Source organism: Ischnura elegans, chromosome 2 (genome assembly GCF_921293095.1).
Source record: "Ischnura elegans chromosome 2, ioIscEleg1.1, whole genome shotgun sequence".
In the NCBI taxonomy this organism is placed as follows: Eukaryota; Metazoa; Arthropoda; class Insecta; order Odonata; family Coenagrionidae; genus Ischnura; species Ischnura elegans.
Window position 1 is genome coordinate 100,063,142 of NC_060247.1, and position 19,360 is coordinate 100,082,501.

At 37.7% G+C, this 19,360-nt stretch overlaps 1 protein-coding gene across 2 annotated transcripts in view; it reads left to right on the plus strand.

The window, feature by feature from the left end:
• LOC124154237 (nascent polypeptide-associated complex subunit alpha, muscle-specific form-like) overlaps window positions 1-19,360 on the plus strand; it is a 107,631-nt gene that overhangs the window by 19,692 nt on the left and 68,579 nt on the right. Inside the window, exons 5-6 of one of the 2 annotated variants that reach the window (XM_046527834.1) lie at window positions 8,296-8,395; window positions 14,179-14,446. In XM_046527834.1, coding sequence (XP_046383790.1) covers window positions 8,296-8,395; window positions 14,179-14,446 — 368 coding nt within the window. The remainder of the gene's footprint in view (window positions 1-8,295; window positions 8,396-14,178; window positions 14,447-19,360) is intronic. The other variant, XM_046527835.1, reaches the window with a different exon arrangement.

Below are 19,360 nucleotides of genomic sequence, written 5' to 3' on the forward strand. Positions count from 1 at the left end.
ATACTTAGCCGTCGCGTTTTCGCGCGATTGAAAATTTTCACTTTCATTTAATAGCGAAAAATAGATATTGTCATTTAAAAATCTAAAAGCGTGAAATACGTACTCCAGGAGTAATAATCTTTCCATTTAGGCAATAAAAAAAATAGGAAACCACCCTATTGTGGGCAATGGCGAATTTATATGGGGGGCTATCTTTTTGAGTACCCCTTGGGTATCCAATTTACACCTATAGAATGGTAATTTTGTTCGGATCCCCAGTTCTACTGGGAGGTTATCCCCCATTTAGCCCCTTCTTGTCCCCATCCTGGATCCGCCATTGATTGTGAGTGTCAATGAACCAATTGGTTTTTAGAAAGCTTCAAATAAATTAATGCAGCTAAATAATGTAAATTCAATCTACGAGTCATTGCATCGCAGAGGATTAATGCACGGTAGTTTTTAAAAATATTTGTCTCACCAATGTAATATTTTATGCTTTCGACAGCGCAATGCTGAAGCGGGACATGGACTTATTGGTACACCGTTGGATAATGAAGCTATGCAGACCTCAAAAAAATGGGTTTACACTTTGTTGTAATTTCGCCTTATTTACACCTGCGTCCCATGCCGTGGTTGAGTCTCTGTAACGTGGTGACCTTTTTCTACATGAAATAAAATTTTAAAATTCGACAACCACCCATCATTTGTGCTCTAAGGTTAGAAGCATCTGCTACAAAGCTTTATATTGAACTCTTCATCTTCATCTTTTGCTGTTTTGTGCCTGCACGAGGGATCTTAGCAGATCAGGGTATGGTTATTCTGTCTCAAAAATTCTCCGTTTGGCCAGGTTTAGTTTTACGTGTGTGCCCAAAGGTTGTCAAAATTTCAAAGAGTGGGGAAAAACTTCATTATCGCCTGAAAGAGGAAAAGCATGCGGTCACTTGTAAATATGGATTCTCGCTTTGAGCCGGAAATTGCAATATTTCGCCAGGGAAAGTGAATTCTATCAAGGCGGTGGTTTAGATAAGGCGGAAGTGGCCATAAGTTTTCCTATCAGAGGAAATGATTGCAATTCAAATATCTGAATTCGGGAAAATGTGTCGTCGAATTTTCGAAACACAAAATGTGTCAGACATAAGCGAATTCAGCATCAAATTTGGGGATGGGGGGGTCCTGGGTCCGAGTATTATTCCTGGGAACGGAGAGTATGGAATACCCCGCAGGAGAGATGGGAGTTCTCCCACGTAAATGTTTTTCTCTCACATTCTCTTGTTTTTCATCGATTTCAATCCCAGCAGATGGCAATACCTGCGTAAGGATGTTCCAATTCATGCTCTATTTTTTCAGTTAAATTTTAGGCACCCAAATCCATGCTCCCTAATGCCTAACGAGTTGGGACACGGCTTACTTTACATTTAAGCTAGTTTTTTTTAGCTAGCACTGCGCTCTACGATAATTACAACTCAAAACTTCTCTCACGTTTGGGACTCGTACCCATGCATATGCATAAACATTCCCATTCCTCCTTTGCAACAATATAAAAACTATTAAACTGATAAAAAATTTTAAAAAATGATAAAATTTGGGGTAAGGATCATGATCCCTGTGACTTCCCCCCCCCCCCCCCCCCCCCCCCCCCCCCAAATCTGCCACTGAAACCAGGTGGGGATAGTTCTTTGCTTGTCGAGGCTTTCGTTATATCGCCCTCTCCAGTGCCTTCTACCTATTGATAGAAAGGTATTGAATGCAATTATTTTTAAATTATCTAAATTTATTATGATTTGGGATTTCGTTGTAACGACAAAGAAGATCATAAATCACAGAAAACTTTAAACTAAAATGGTTAAAAAGTAATATTTTTTCTTGCGTTTGAGAATTAACACTAGAACTACCGATGGAGTCATTTTGACTCCTCGCCATTTTTATTTCTCTGCCCTGTCTAAAATTTTCCAAATTCCGGCCTGAAATTCCGTGACTTTTATTCATTTTCGACACAAAATAAGGCTTTGCGATTAAAATAATTCTAGAAAATAAAATAGTGCACGTTTTTCAAAATTTACCTTTGACTACCAAAGGGAGTCATTTTGACTCCCTAATGTATTTTGCTTGTCTTTTCACCAAATAGTAATATTTATTCAAGTTTTTATCTCTTCTTATGTCAATAATAATTAATTTAAATCAATCAAAGGCTTAAATATTCAATTATTTTCCTTTTGGCCCATATTTGCGAGACTTTGAAAGCATTTCTTATTTTATTGCTTCTTGTTTGGATCTACAAACTATGTGAATGTCCTGATATTATTTTACCTTGCGATAAAGTGGTGAATATGCAATTCATAGCATTCTCAAATTCATGTGTTTAGAATCCGTCGTGTCTGCCCCTCCTCCCTTACCCCTTCCTTCTCGCTGCCCACCTTTGCCGCCGCCCACTAATACTGTGCATTAGGGCGGATCGGAAAAATCGATTTTTTTCAAATCCATCTAGCCCAATGAAAAAAAGTTGTGGGACCGATCAAAAATAAGGCCTGAAAAATTTGAGACCTCTAGGTGAACCCCTGACCCTCGCTCAAATGCAATTTAGGGGGGGATGGTCGAAATTCGAAAAATATGGTATTTTATGATCATTTCCTATAGATTTTGCCGAGTTACTGCCCTTTTAGGGCAAAAATTTCGTGCATTTTGATGTATCAGCCACCGTTTAGCCACAAAATGACTAATTTGAGTCCGCGTCCGCGAAGAAAATATTCCAACGCCCACGCAGCGTCGCGGATACAAGAGCCGCAGGCCGATCCCCTCCCCTCCCCGCTCGCTTCTACCCCTCCCGCGCCTCCAATACAGCAAAAATCATCCCGCGTATGCTGCTAGGAGGTCGTTTATCTTTGATAATATAAATCGGAAGATGGTAGAAGGTAATAAAGGAAGCCTAGTGAGACGACTTGTCCCTTATTAGGCGCCCCGTCGGGGTTAAACAAATCGATGTTACCAACTTTTAGAGAAGTGATGAAATAGTTTTAGATCCGAGAACGCAGGAAAGGACCCTACGGTCCATTAAAAGGCATCTCGAGTGGCTATAAAGGTGTGCGAACTTCAGATATGCGCTCCAATTTCGGCTTTGTCCGACCGATGTGATTAAATGGATTTTGTGCGAAAGCCGCTCGCGTGCCCTCCCCGCAAGCCTCTCCCACGCGCCAAATGCACCAAAATTTACACCAAGTGTGTCTTTATTCGTTTGTCAAACTAATATTTAATGTTTCAGCATCGTCTGTGGAGGAACAATCACGAAATAATTACTCAATTACCTGCTTTCCAATCTGTATTTCTTATGTCGGTGTCACTCCTCGTCTTCCGCTGTTGTCAACAAAGTTTTGGTGAATTTCTTCACGAATCTCTCATCCGTAAGTATGTATAATAAAAAGAAATATTTAACTTCAAATTTGAACGTTCATCAAGAAATTTTTGAAAATCCACAGCACTAAGGTCAGACATACCCGGAGGTACTGTGGTCTCCCTCCAATATGACATCAGCGAGTAGTCCTTAAAGTTGATATTAAAATCCAGCAGTTTAAAAAATCTCGGATCGGCCGTCAAACGCATCCTTGCAACAACGCAAATTCGGTCCTTAGATTGCCCTCCCAATGTTTATATCGCAAATCTAAGTCAACTTAGTGCAATTAGCAAATAGACCTCTGTAAGGGATGAAATATGATATGATGCTTTCCCGGCGAATGGTGTGGGTAAACCCTTCTCGGGATTCATCTAAATTTATCCCTGATGATGAGCCCCGAGTCGGAGCTTGAAACGTTTGCCATTATGGAAATATTAACCCGGTGGGAATCCCGAGAAGAGCTTACTCACATAGCAAGGGATGTTGGAATTATGCTTGTAGCATAGGAATGATGCCTCCTTTTTGGGCGGTATTCACTTGGTACCATCGCATTCAAATCCTTTTTAATTTTGTGTATCTAATTTTCACTCGGAAAGGAATCGAGAATCGCAGGCTTTTGCTAATCCTCCGACGGGGGAGTCAAACCCCCAAAAGTGGGACCCTGTTTCTTCAACTAACATCACACATTCCCCTCTAAACTTGAATTGATAAGTCCTCTTGCCTTTTTTCATCAGACAAATGTATAGTCTTTCACTCCATCAAAATGTAGCCCTTTGATGACACCCTTTGATACCTCTCTTTTCGTATTCACAATAATTAGCATCTTTTTCTGTAAGTAAGTAATTCTCGCACACTTCCTTGGATGTATCTTGCGAAGTTATGATTTTTGCGTCAACTTAAGTTGCGGGGACGATCATTGCTGTTTCATGGTTCTTGCATATACCTCTATCACATTTGTCAGACGCATTTTCCGCGCAGAAGTTCCAGTTTGAGTTTAGTCCTGAATTTTTATTTGATGAGGAACGTAGAGATAAGAATCGGATGAAATGATGAAGAAAATTTTTGATACTATTTTCCCATACAAGAATTGACGATGTCGACTCAACGCTCTTCGACGATTCGATTCCCTTTTTTCTCTGTTGTCAAGTTTCTTTAGGACTCAATCCAGCAGCCATCATCTTTAGTTTCGTCCGCTGGTCTCTCAATATACTTCTTCATTGGGGGGAACCTTATGCTCCCTCTTGCACTTACACGCAAAAGTATAGCATAATTTCAAATATTCCTTCAAAAGTGCTTGAGTTTTGTACTTCAAAAAAACCTACTTTTGGCCTATTCGCATTTTCCGTAAGTTTTAGTACTTTCTGTTGTACCGCTAAATCCATTTAGTCACACACATAATGGAAGGGAAGCGTCAGCATAATTCGCACACCTTTATAGCCACTCGAGAAGCCTTTTCATGGACCGTAGGGTCCTTTCCTGCGTTCTCGGATCTAAAACTATTTCATCACTTCTCTAAAAGTTGGTAACATCGATTTGTTTAACCCCGACGGGGCGCCTAATAAGGGACAAGTCGTCTCACTAGGCTTCCTTTATTACCTTCTACCATCTTCCGATTTATATTATCAAAGATAAACGACCTCCTAGCAGCATACGCGGGATGATTTTTGCTGTATTGGAGGCGTGGGAGGGGTAGAACCGAGCGGGGAGGGGAGGGGATCGGCCTGCGGCTCTTGTATCCGCGACGCTGCGTGGGCGTTGGAATATTTTCTTCGCGGACGCGGACTCAAATTAGGCATTTTGTGGCTAAACGGTGGCAGATACATCAAAATGCACGAAATTTTTGGTCTAAAAGGACAGTAACTCGGCAAAATCTATAGGAAATGATCATAAAATACCATATTTTTCGAATTTCGACCATCCCCCCCTAAATTGCATTTGAGCGAGGGTCAGGGGTTCACCCAGAGGTCTCAAATTTTTCAGGCCTTATTTTTGATCGGTCCCACAACTTTTTTTCATTGGGCCAGATGGATTTGAAAAAAATCGATTTTTCCGATCCGCCCTACTGTGCATTGCTCTGCAGCACTTTTATTTCAGGCTTGACTGCGTGGAAGTTGATTTTCAAATATGAAAAAGTACCTCTGATATACCGGTTCCCCAGAAAATTGATATACTGATGAACCAGGAAAATAAATCAGTGGAATGAAATAAAGTTACTGTCCTAGCACGTTCGGCTCTGACAGCGCTGGCTGCCGGGTGCCGCACAGGAAAACCGAGCGCTATCCTTTGCATTAGTGAATCCAGTGAACCCTCGAGTGGACTGTAAAACTCCTATGAAGCAAGGATTTCATTTTTCTTGACTGGGGGTTTGGCTAGAAGAAGTAGGCGAAAGCGTGAAGAAGTCCTATCTATGTTGCATTCAATACCGGAAGGTGAATCGGAACTCGAAACAAAAGATCATTTCGGCTGTGACGAAGTCGAGAATTTTATTCCTCAAAACGTTTCTAGTGAGTCTAAAGATTCAGACAAAACGTGTGCGAAATATAAGCAGTAATTTACATTTACTTTCCCTGTCATGGGTAGTTACAAAAAAGGTATTATATACGATTATTTATCTATTCGTTTATACTGACTCACATAAAGCGATGTACAATTGTGGAACCACGCAGGCAAAATTACGAAGATTTTACACTTTCCGAGGTGGAGCTACTTGCATGTATAGCCATATTTTATGCCCGAGGAATATCAGGTACAAATGATTTCTCTATTGAGAGTATTTGGTCAAACGACTGGGGAATACCATTTTCTACAACGAACGACTAGGTTTGTTAACATTTTGCAATGTCTAAGAGTTGATGAGAAATCTAATTGATTCCAGCGCCTCAAAACTGTCAAGTTTGCCCTCTTTTCAATAGTGTACGATAGATTCATAGAGAATTACATTGCTTGTTACAAACCTGGTCCGTACATGATAGTTGATGAACAACTTTTTCCCAGCGTAATTAGGTATATTTCACTCTGTACATTCCTTCTAATCCGGACAAATACGGCCATGAATGTTGGCTACCTGTTTACAAGGAGAGCAAATATCTTGCAAATGCCTTCCCTTATGTTGGAAAAGGTAATTCACTTCATGCAGATTGCCGTTTAGCAGTACTGAAACTAATGCAACCATTTCTGAAAAGGGGCGAAATGTTACTATATATAATTACTTTGCCTCAGTCAAACTCCCTGAACAGCAAAAAATCCAGGGTACTAGCATTGTGGGAAAGGTAAATAAAAGAGAATAGAATAACCAAAAGAGATGAAATCACAAATATACCACAAGAACGTCTACTCAGTGATAGCCTATCTACTTGTTGGAAAATACTCCCGACTTAGCAGGTATTCATGGATAGTGTGCAATGAGACTACCTAAAACGTTTCGCGCAAGGCGTTTTAGAAAAAGCTCGTTACAGAGTTGGCTGATCCCCATGTTAGATGTAGATAAAAGCGTTGCGTGTCCAATGCCTTAGATTCTTCTGACGGGTTTCTGCAAAAAAATTATTTCCAGACAAAACCAAAGTGCAAAAATAATCGATCAGTTGGGAATTGTATGACCTGCCAAAAGTCTTTGTGTGGGCAATGAAAATGAACGGCAATGCTTGAACTCTAAAGCACCTTAGACAAATGCGTGGCGTACCAACTGCAATTTTTTGCTTTATTTAATTATCTTCCCAACTACCATGTAGCCTAAATAATATTTTTGATCATTCAAACAATATGATAAAATGTGTTGAAAAGTCTACGTTTGCTGTTTTATCCAATTCCTCCATTATAATTCTATTAAAACAACATAACATGTAAGAAAAAACAATTTTAAAGCAACACTGTCGAATTTCGCATTTTAAAAATATATATATTTTTGTTAAAACGACGTCTGAAATATTGTAATTATTAACAAAAATGATAAACTAATGCAATCTATCAATAAAAACACACATAAACCGCAAAAATAAACAATTATAAGGTAGGAGTCAAAATGACTCCATTCAGTAGTTCTAGGGGGGATGTCAAGTCCGGTATTCCTAGTGTTAACGCATATCGCAAATTACTACCTTTTTATGGATTGAAGTCTCACCATACATAATTGTAGCACTCTAGTGAAAAAAGCGGACGTATTTATCCCCTACATAGCAATTTCGATAATATATTTGACACCATTATTGTATTATTTATTTTTCATAAATTTTGATCCAGAATAAGATTGCGTATTTGCGAATTACATCTTGGCTTAGTGCCGAAAAATCAGTTGACTGAAAACAAAACAATTGACACCAATAAATGTAATGTTATGATTTTTCTTGGCTATAACTCAAGATTAGCAATTTAAATCCTCATAAATTTGTTTTACTGTTAAAATTTCGAATAAATTACTAATTTATCTAATCTTCCTCGCTGATGAGTCAACAGGCTCCACCACTAGACTTATGCAGATGAAAAAATATCGGCAAGTTTACCGCGCTATCAATATTCAGTTTGAATGCGCCAACTTTCGAAATGTATGACTTAAACTTTATCGGGGAACTATTCAAATAAATACCCTGCGGCATACATTTATGAAGTCATCCGCAAGTTCACGCAGAGTATGAATCTTCTGCATGGGAAAAAATCATCTGCCTTGACTAGCATTCGAATCCGTAGCTCCCGATATCTTTGCAGGTGAACCGAATATCTTATCAATGATTTTTATCAACAGTCCGTCATATGTGTGCATTTTTTTTATTTCCACAATTCAATAATTTTACTTTTTCTATTCATTATTCATTTTTCGTTTTTTTAATTTTATTGAAACTATTTCTTTCCCTTCATTTCAATTTTTAATATTATTTTATCATGTTTTAAAGCAGAATCTATAATTCCTTCAAATGAAATGTGTATGCATGTATTTCCAGTGGACAAGAAGGTGAACATATAATGGAAATCGTCAGTAACATTCGAATTCCGTCCGAGAGCTCAGAAGATACTATGGTAGGTGACGGGGAATGTGATAAGGTAAGTTTATTGGTATTCATTTTTAAAACGCTGTCACTTTATAAGTGGCTGTATTTCTTAGAAATGAATTATGTTACCTTCCTCATATCCTTGCAAAATAAGTCATCTTCTGTGAGGCAGACGTAATTAGCTGCTTTCATTTTTCCTGAATCTCATATTTTTTAATTTCGGAAAATTATGGTAAACATTTATCATTTAAAATGAATCAATTAATGGAAAATGAAATAAGGAAAGTTGTTAGGTTCACAAATATATTTTCAAAATCAATACCAGGGTTTATTAACATACTTAAGCCGGCCTCGGTGGCGGTGGGGTAAAGTCCTCGCCTGCTAAACCGTAGGTCGTGGGTTCGAATCCCGCCTGGGTAGGTGATCCCTATCCAGGGCATGGATGTTTGTGTTGTACTTTGTTCATATTGGAAACCCTCGTTGTAAAAGGCCGTTATGTGCTGTTTACGGGGGATGTGATAAATAAAAAAAAATAAATAAATAAAAAAAATAATAAAAAAATAGTTATAACGTCAGGTGTATGTTATGAAACCCGGGTATTGATTTTTAAATTATATTAGTGAACCTAACACAGGTTATTCTACAAGTATTCCAAAATAGGATCCTCAAGTACACCTTTATATGTGTTATCACTGACTGCGAATTTAAATAGGTTTACAAAAGTCGCCACTCGCGTCGCCGATGAATAGAGTGATCCGGGTTTCACGGGGAAATATGGTATATTTAAGGGTGTTAACCAAAATTTATACAAATGACGATGTTTTCTATCAAATTCATAAATTTTCAATGCTGTTCCTCGCAGCATCAAACATTATACTGCAAAAGATTGAAAAAAAATTGGATCACATTACACACATCAACGCTCCGCGGAATTTTTGAAAACCGATTAAAATGCGACTAAAGCAGCAAAAGAAATCAACCTTTTTTGGGATGGAATTGGACCTCCTTTTTTCAGTCTCTTTGGTTCACTCTTTCATTTTTCATAATAGAAAATTTTCACACATTCAAGTCTGAATTCATGAGCAATATGAAATAATTCATTTTCCCCTCAGATAAAGCTCGAGGTTATAATTATGAAGAGCAAAAGAAGGCGAAAGAGTAGGGCCGGGCTTTCTGTAGCCTTCTTCCCCAATGTAAGACCCTGTCTCGAAATTCAGTCTTTCCGCGTCCTCTTTCCTCTTGCGTCCAAGTTTCCGCATCGAGAGCCGTATTTCCGAGTAGTTCCCTGCACCCTCTTAATTTGCATCTCCTAGACACCCATACTATAAGATCCCCTCATTAGCCTTTTCATATGCATTCCTTATGAAGGCTTCCACGGGTTGATGTAAATGACGATTTGAATCTTCCTGCCTTTACTCCGCGTCGGTCCACATTTTTTCCGGATAACAGTTTCGCCGGCAATGTAGTCGGCTTCTACTGTTTTCTGAATAAATATGCATCAACGCGAAATTAAGCCCGAATGGTTTAGACCTTCATCTTTCCTCTTATTATCGATCATTGCCTAAAGAAGCTCTCGATCAGTGACTCAACCCATAGGTTGGATTGGCTAGGTAAGGGCTACTCTTTCGCCTTTTTTTGCTCTTCATAATTATAACCTCGAGCTTTATCTGAGGGAAAAATGAATTATTTCATATTGCTCATGAATTCAGTCTTAAATGTGTGAAAATTTTCTATTATGAAAAATGAAAGAGTAAACTAAAGAGACTGAAAAAAGGAGGTCCAATTCCATCCCAAAAAAGGTTGATTTCTTTTGCTGCTTTAGTCGCATTTTAATCGGTTTTCAAAAATGTCCGCGGAGCGGTGATGTGTGCACTGGGGATCCACTTTTTTCCAATATTTTGCAGTATAATGTTTGATATTGCGAGGAACAGCATTGAAAATTTATGAATTTGATAGATAACATCGCCATGTGTATAAATTTTGGCTACCCCAGTTTAAGCCACAGATGCGTGAATACCACATACTCAAGGTAGGAGGGCCAGTTCCTTTTCGTGGACCACCTCGCACTTCGAGTGATTTTCAATTTGTGGTGTTCGAAGGTTTCGCTGGAGATATGAACTCGCAACCCCTCGACCAGTAGCCTCTCTACCCATTAGGCTAACATGCAATGTCCATGAAAGTTTGACCCTATAATCGCTCACTAGTCGGGCCCCGCCCGAAATGAGAGAATTTTCGCTCGACCTGGATAAATTGAGCCGCAAGCATTTTACAATTGTATTCATCATACAATACCATTGCATAATGTTATATTCATTTATTGTTTTCTAATATGATATCAATATGTATGATATAATTATAACATAATACTAAATTATGTGGTATGGTATGGTATTTGGAGGAGGCGACCGACAGCTGAGGTCATTTGCGCCATGAGGGAAGGGGTAGGTAAGGAAGGGTGGAGAGAAACCTGGCGTCGGCATTAGCCTGCTCTTAACGAAAGGCGCCAAGGGGACCACGGCTTAACGTCCCATCCGACGGACGGAGTGTTGCGCTTGAAATGTCCTCCACACAACACTCAAGCAGGGATAGGGCAGTCTCTGAAAATTCTCTGCCGCTGCCGGGGTTTGAACCCCGGCCCACCGGGTGGGAAGCCAACACACTAGCAACCACACCAACCCGATCCCCCTAAATTATGTGTGTACTAATATTTTATTCATTATACAGTATATGCAATGCATACATCCCGGTAACGGATACTCGTTGCCCGACCAGACAACTTGTCTGCCCTCCCTGGGCAATAGTCCTGGCTACTGCCCAGTATCTAATATTAAAAGTATTAGATTTATTTTTTTGTGCAGTTTATTTATATTTCAGTAGCCAATACTTTCCTTCAAATTTATGGCGAGAACAGACCTTGTTTTTGTGAAATTTTCCCTTCGTTTTTATTTTCACCCGAGTGTTATGGTCTTTTTATGCAGAAAGTCTTTGCTTGAAGCTTTTATTGGACACCGAACGTAATCAACGAGGACAAAATGCTCATTATACAGGTGACCTGAATCGCTGAATCACAATTTGTCTCTCGCATAATTTTCTTACAAGGGGATTTCACGTGAGCCAATTGTAAGAAAGAGAAAGTGGCTTGAATCAGTCATTCTCCTCCCCCATGCCACTGCATGCCGTCAAATTGCATTTTGACCTGTTTCTTCTTATTTATAAGAACTTACATGGCCTCCGAGTGCAGCTGTAATCATCGAATTATTTAATATCATATTTGTCTTCTTCCACCTCTTTTTAAAGTGTCCTCAAAGAAGGAAAGTCAGCAAAATGTGTATTACCTTTCAATGTATCGAGATAGCTGCGGTCGATATGGAAATTTTTTTTCATAGGTGGAAAATAAAAAGGCTGTTGAAAATGTGAGAAGCGATAGTAGAGGCCATTTATATTAACATAAAGCAAATAAATCGAGAAATATAAATTTATTTCGTATTTAATCATTTAGTTATATTTAAGTGAAAAATATGGACATAAAAAACTACTTTTAATTATCATCAAAACCCACACGACTTAAAAGTAGTGATATTTTTTTCCCATGTTATAACTGATGCCATGCAATTCTCTGAATCGTAATGATGGGTTTAGAGATTTTATCATGCAATTTTTATGCTCTAATAGGTCAATATTTAACATATTATATCATTTATTTTAGGAAGTTTTTATAGTTTAGCGTAAGCTTGGAATGATTTAGAACTCGCTGAAGTATTTTATACGAAACATTTTTCATGTATTTCCGTCTGCATAATTTTAAAAAATCATTCGCTAGTGCTTACGGTAACTTTGAAGATTGTTTCATTGTTTTTGATGCAGCTGTGAAAATAATTTTTGAAACTGGTACCAATTCCCCATTTTCACCTAAAATTTCTATAAATAGAAAGTGTCTTCGTCGAAAAAGTTGGTGGAATATCAATTGAATAAATCTGAAGCCGTTTTTCAGGATAGCCACATCAGGTTGAAAATAAGGCATGGAAAAACTATCCACTATACTTCATTAATATTTTTCTAATTCATTTTATCACTTTTGTCTCGTGCCATAGGGAGCAAGTGACTCTGAAGCTTGCTTTTAGACTTCAATTACCTGTATTTATACTTGGGAATTGGAAAACCTGCTAAAACTGAGAATCAAGCGTAAATTGTAAACGTTTAACCAATGTTCTAAACCCTGTTCGCCTTCCGTAGGACGAAGCAATTCGTTCGGATTAAATAACTCTTTTTCTGCAGCCAACCGTGGACCCAGTTACGAATTTTTGTTACGAAGCTCCGAGACATTTAAATCTCATTTTTTAGGATTTGTTTTAGGAATTTTCAGAAGCTGAAATGAGCTGGATTGGGTACCTTTTCCTCTTCCTTATCTTGCATTGGGTGACGCAAACTGCAAGGCAGCGAGTTTTTCCAGTTTTTTTCGCGAATTCGTTTTTTATAAAAAAAAGTCGTTCACATACCACATTCGAATACATTTTATGACAAAATATGGATATTCCTGGGATCCTTCGAATAGGCTATTCACACGACCACAGTGGTATAGTAGGACTAAGTAGATACATAAATTAATCTAGTACATAATATAAATTGGTGCTCAACAAGGGTGGATCCAGGATTTTTTCTGGGGGTGGGGGGCACAAGGGTGTGACAAAAAAACGATCTACTCATTTTTGAGATTAAAAATAAAATGCAATAATTACTTTACGAAGTTATTTATTTATTTTAATATCAAATTAATTCATTAGTATGAAATTAAGTTAATGAGACTGCGTAATTCATAAAACTAAACGAACGTAATGATGTATAAAAAATAATGTGTATTTTTTAAGCATCTGGGGAGGAGCATTATTATTTCGCCTCTTGTAAGAAATCTGAGTACATTGTTTTGCTGCTTAGTATTTTTTTAAATCATTTTTTTTTATTCACGATAGAGCATAAATTTATGTAGGTAAAATTATTTCCCCTGTCTCCTACTAGAAAAAAGATCCCACAAATACACCCTGTTTGCTTCAATAAATAGTTCTGCCCTCTACATTGTTTTTCCCTTTTTGATTTTTGTGGGCCTTTAAGGGCACGAAGACACATTGAAAAATACCGAGAATATGTTATCAATTGAAAAATGTTCTAAAATGTATGACATGAGTACAGGGGTAGGGATGTGGGGTATCTAAAATATGCTGATGTATTGGTATGCGATAAATATTTCAAATGCACCGTTTGGCTGATATTTTTTTCTGCCAATCCTGTTATCGCCCCTTGTATATTTTATGCCCCAGAGAAATGTATGTTTTAATTACAATTTATATTTTTTATGTGCACCGACATGTATTCACAGAATATGTTACATAAGCAATAGATTTCCAAGTGCTGTATCCAAATAAAATGGCGTGGAAAGTCCTTTTTTATTATACAAAGCAGTATATCACAATAAAAAGGACTCGTTGTAACATTCTAACGAACATTATAAATACATTAGATTTTTTACCGGTGGAAAATCGTTCTAGAATAGCAATCATAGGCACAAAATTTTTTTAAGCCAAATTACGATTTTATTTTTTTTATTAACTGATAAAATGAATAAATAATTCCTAATGAATGGACCAAATTCAAATCGATAATTTATTTTTGCACAACTATCCATTTCTTCATTGATTTTTCAGAATTCCAGCATTTTATGTGTCCAAAAATAGTTTTAAAATATTCATTAATCCCCTAAAATTCATGTAAGAATTAGCTATTAGTTAAATACAAGTCGTGTGAGTAATCACGTCATCTACTTTTGCTCCTAATATTCGCTAGTACATGAACACTTCGATTCAGGAAGACATCTACGAGGAGCCACCTGATGTCTCTGATTTCCTGGATAACTCCCAGCCGACCGCCGACGAGGGTTCCGATGATGGTTCTGGGATTTATGAGTACATCAGTGAAGAGCGACTTAACAGCGAATATTATGAACAACCAAGTTTCGCCGCGGTAAATCCTTCGACGCAGGAGGGGTTCGAGTCGACCAACAGCCAAGTCCAGGACCTTCCGTTGGCGCCCTCTGTACCGGCGAAATCTCAGGGTGAGTGCCTCCCTCAGAACTACATAGTATGATGCATGCTTATGACTTTTCCTAGTACTTATAACAGGATGTTTTACATATTCTACCTTCATAGGTAAATTTCTTTCATAAGTGGGATAAACATTAATTCGATTGATTATGGCCGTTTTCCAACCCACGCAGTATGCACTGATTCCCTTGTTCCCTTTCTCCCTTGCACCCTACTCCCTTACTAATGCTCTACTGGCGCCATAAAGTGTGAACGGAAATAATTCAAACTATTGACAGTAACGAAATGTGACGCACGGGGTAGTGCTAGGACTTCTGGTGGTTGATTTAAGAATCAATTTCACCTTTATACTTGTATTTTTGCATGTGAAGAGCAAGAATTCACAATGCCGATATAATATTACGTAAAAGAGCTCGCATAATAAACACAAAATTACTTAAAACTCCAGTTCAATATTTCTGAGTTTTCCATTGCCGCCATTTTCACGTCCACTTCCTACGAGGGCACGTGAACAAGGGAGCATCCGCGTTCCCTTGTTCACTTACCCTTCGTTCCCTTGCGCCCTCGCCAATTGGATCCACCCTTGCTGTCGTCACATCCGTAAGTTGACGATCGAAAAGTGCACGAAGAGTGGATAATTGCGAATTGGAAAACGGTCTATGTGTCATGCGTAACGAGCATGTTCAGCATCAAATTTGGGGGGGGGGGTCATAATCTGGGTCCTGGTAGTTAAAAATGCCCTCTAGGATAGAAGAGCGTTATCCCGAGTAGAATTCTTAAAAATATTATTCGGGAGAATTATTAATTTTCAATTTTGGATTTACACTCCCTTTGCCCCTTTATAAGGATACAAAAACTATTAGACTTATAAAAATAAATTTAAAAACTAATAAAATTTGGGGGTGTCATGACCCCTGTCATTCCCCCCATAGCCGCCACTGCATGTTGCGTAGTGTATTTCGTAAATTTAAAATCCTCATGTGCATATTAGGGATGGTTCACCCCCTGCCAAACCCCTCTGTATGTAGCTCGCAGGGTAATATGTAGATGTCCAGTGGAAGTCTTTCGCCCACGCGAGATCACCTTTCCGGAAGCTAGGTATGAAGCTTGCTTTACACTTCGTAGTGGAGTAATATAACAGTGGATCAAAAGCGAGATCTCGCTTCTGCTCCCTATAAATTTTAACCCAAAAATATATTATCAAAAAGAAATAGGTAAATTTTAGGATTAAATTAAATTTATTTTTTAAAGAAAACAAGATACCATTATAAACTAATGGAATTTTTTTCCTAAAATATTAATGATATCTGCACAGAAATGTTCGAAGGGTGCCGATGCATTTCATGTGGGCAGAGGTGGCAAGTCAAAAGAAGTGACGGTGGACAAGGAGAAATAATTTGAGGACATGGCTACTAGGATCCTCACTTCATCTCCTCTTTTTTATAATTAGTATTATTATTACTTTTCCTCTTCTATCCTCTTTTTATAGGGAAATTTAAATATATTTTGGCATACCAGTGACCCCCTAATAACAAATAAATTGACAGACGGATTCTGTAATTTTATTCTTTGTCTGCGTAATTAAAATACCATTTTCGGCTCCATCATTATCACCACTGGTCAACAATCTTTACATCGGTTTGACGCAGCTCTCCACTCAATTATAATATCAGCTAATATTTTCACACCTACGTATTATTTCTCTATCACATACTTCTTTACCTGTTACATATATTTTGCTCGAGATCTTCCTTTTCCGTTCTTGCCATCTACTTGTCCCTCGACGATTGTCTTCATCAGGCCCCTATGTCTCAAGAAATGGCCTATAAGGTTGTTCCGTCTTCCTATCAAGGTTTTCATGAGGCTTCTCTTTTCTCCTACTATTCCAAGGCCTTCCTCATTAGTTACTCGGTCTCTCCATTTGATCCTAATTATTTTTCTGTAGCACCATATTGAGCCAAATTAGACGAGAAATCTTTGATCTTAATTAAACGAGAGCTTATAATTACACCTTTTGGTCCAGGTTTAATGTCTTAAAATGTCCAGAGTATTAAATAAAATGACGAAAAAGCTGGATATCCAAGAAGAACCGTTTTCATGGTAACTGTAAACGGGCGGATCCAGGATTTTTTTTCTGGAGGGGCAATAGGATCTGACAGGCAAACCATCTTTTCATACTTGTGATTAAGAACAAGATAAAACAATAACTGTACGAAATATTTTCTTTATTTTAATGTGAAAGTTATTAATATGACATTAAATGATTGAGGCTACGTAATACACTAAACAAAACGAACGTAATGATAAACGTATAAAACATTTTGTACATTTTTTGAGCATCTGCGGAGGAAGACCCGTGCCCCCCTCCTCTAAATTCACCTATGACTGTAAAAAACATCCAAATATATTTTTTCGTTCCCATAGCTGAGTGACTAGGGAGTTGCGACCCCATGTTTATGGACAAAAAAATGTTTAAAATTGTCTCCCATATCACCTCATGAAGTTAGATTCCTCCTGAGACTATTTGGAAAAACTGTTATTTGAGGTCGACGAGATTGAATAAATAGATTCGTGTCAGTGCCCCAGCACATACCTCATTCACCTCCTCGTGACCTTAGGAGATGGGATGGTTGACATTAATGCCCTAAGGACACCGTCGATGATGTCGTAATCCTTAAAAACCTGTATGGTGACTGGCATGTTACTGTTCCCGACAGCCTGCGCACACCTTACTAATGGTCTTTTCATCTACAACTATATACTACCCCGCAAGCCGCCTAAAAAGGCGTGCGGCAGGGGGTGTTAGAACACCAGCCGTTTACACATAAAAAGGTAATGGTATAACGAAATTACGATCAGCATTTATTAAAGGCCTTTATAGTTCGGGGGGAAAGCGAATTTCCATATCTATCCGTTCGGCTAAATATTCCTCTTAATTTATCGCTTCTGTCGGACCAGGAAATATAGTCGGGCTCTAATATTATGTTCTCAGTGTATTTTTCTTATTTCGATCCCCGTGTGGCCCTTGAAGTTGATCTAGTTGACGATATGGTTATTGGACTTGGCTTGGAAAATATTCTTACCCTAAGGCCCATTATTGCTATGCATTTCTTTTTGCGATCCCTATGCCCTTGAGAGATAATCCATCTTTTCCGCGGAATGGGCATTTCGCAAAGGAAATCGGTGTAATTTCTATGCAACAAAAGTTTAGAATTATAATTTTCCTCTACATATCTAAGACTTTTTGGTAGGTACTAAAAAGTTTTCAACGTTGAAACTTCACGAGGTAAAATTTTACTATGGCACCAAAATTATTGGGTCAAAGGATCAAAAATTACTGAATGATATAAGCACTGAATTTGCATTCCATTCACAAATTTGCCATTACAATTGTAACACAACGATTGGTGGAGGACCTTTATTCTAGAACCAATATTTGGTTGCGCAAAAATATGACTCTGAATTTAAATTTAAATATTGCTCTTATCAAAATTCCACATTTCAGTTGATATTCCCATTAGAATTATTTATGGAATTGATTTTAGTAATTATTTCACGATTTGCACTTGTAAAATCAAGCATAATATTTTGTTACAGACGACCTTTAAGGTCTGACACATCTCAGCTCCTATTGAAATGACTAAAGGATTCACACAACACTTCTGTCTTTTGTTTTCTAAATTAGGCATTAGCTGCGTACTTGTAATGTGAATACAAGGCTTATTTAGTTGACTCATTGCCAACATAAATCACAAAGTTGAATATATTCAAAACAAAGGTCCATTGCAGGTTCGTAGTATTAAATAGATCCATGCCTCTATAACTTCCCAGGCCCTCATTCAAGTACCTATACCCTTTTAGCATCTCACACTGATAGCTCCTCATTTATCTTTTTCAATCCAAACGTTGAATGGTCTCTGGCTTCTACTTATCGTCCATATGTAATCATTCAATCTTCAACAATTTTTTGAGGCTAGTATTTAGCTTTGTTTGATACACGGAGCTAAGTGAATCGTGGAAAATGTTCAATCTCTGAAATTAGAGGCACAATATTGACTATTACTTGAGATAGTATTAATATAAAAATATTTCCATTCGTGCTGCAGCATTCATGCTACTACTACATAATTTTTAGTATACCTTTCTTACTTTCGGTATTCCTATAAAGGTCGACAAATTATTTTTATCAGTACCAAACCTGTCTGTGCACCTCAAAATATGTGCATAAAAATTGAAAATATTGGTTATATGTATAACTGTAAAGTGTACTTCTTACAAAGAGTGCTTCTCAAAGGTCTTTATGTAACATTTGTATTATTATTTTATTATCTTGTGTTACACCAATTTAACGTTTTTGAGGTAAAAAAATCCTTCAAAACCCGAACTAATACCCCTATTAATCTTGTGATAACCTCGCCTTTTTTATTTCCACACTTTTAATTCAAAATACACAACCAACCATGGTTTCAGCACATTGTGTCATTATCAAGGTGATGCAAACAGTACTCTCTCAGTATTCATACTCAGGCCAAGGTGGGAGGTGGGGGCATATGAATTGGGGTGAGGGGAGTGGGAGGGGAAACAGTTGGGTTAACAAATGAATGAAGGCCGATAATAGATATATAGAAAAAGTGGGGCGTAAGTGAAGGTAAGGCTTTTGACGTCATGGGGATGCTTAATTTGATCAAATATGAGTCAGTACAATATAAATCATCATTACAAAGTCCATCTGGGCTATTGGTAATTTCGAATTTTTCCATAAATGTAATTTAAGCCCTTTGTCGTTTCAAGATAAAATATATATGTCAAAATTGTTAAAAATCGTTATTCAGCCATAAATGGTTTTCAAAAGTGTGGAAATTACCATTTGTGTTCTTTTATCGTGGACAGAAAATTATCCTTCGACCTCATGATATTCCTCAGGC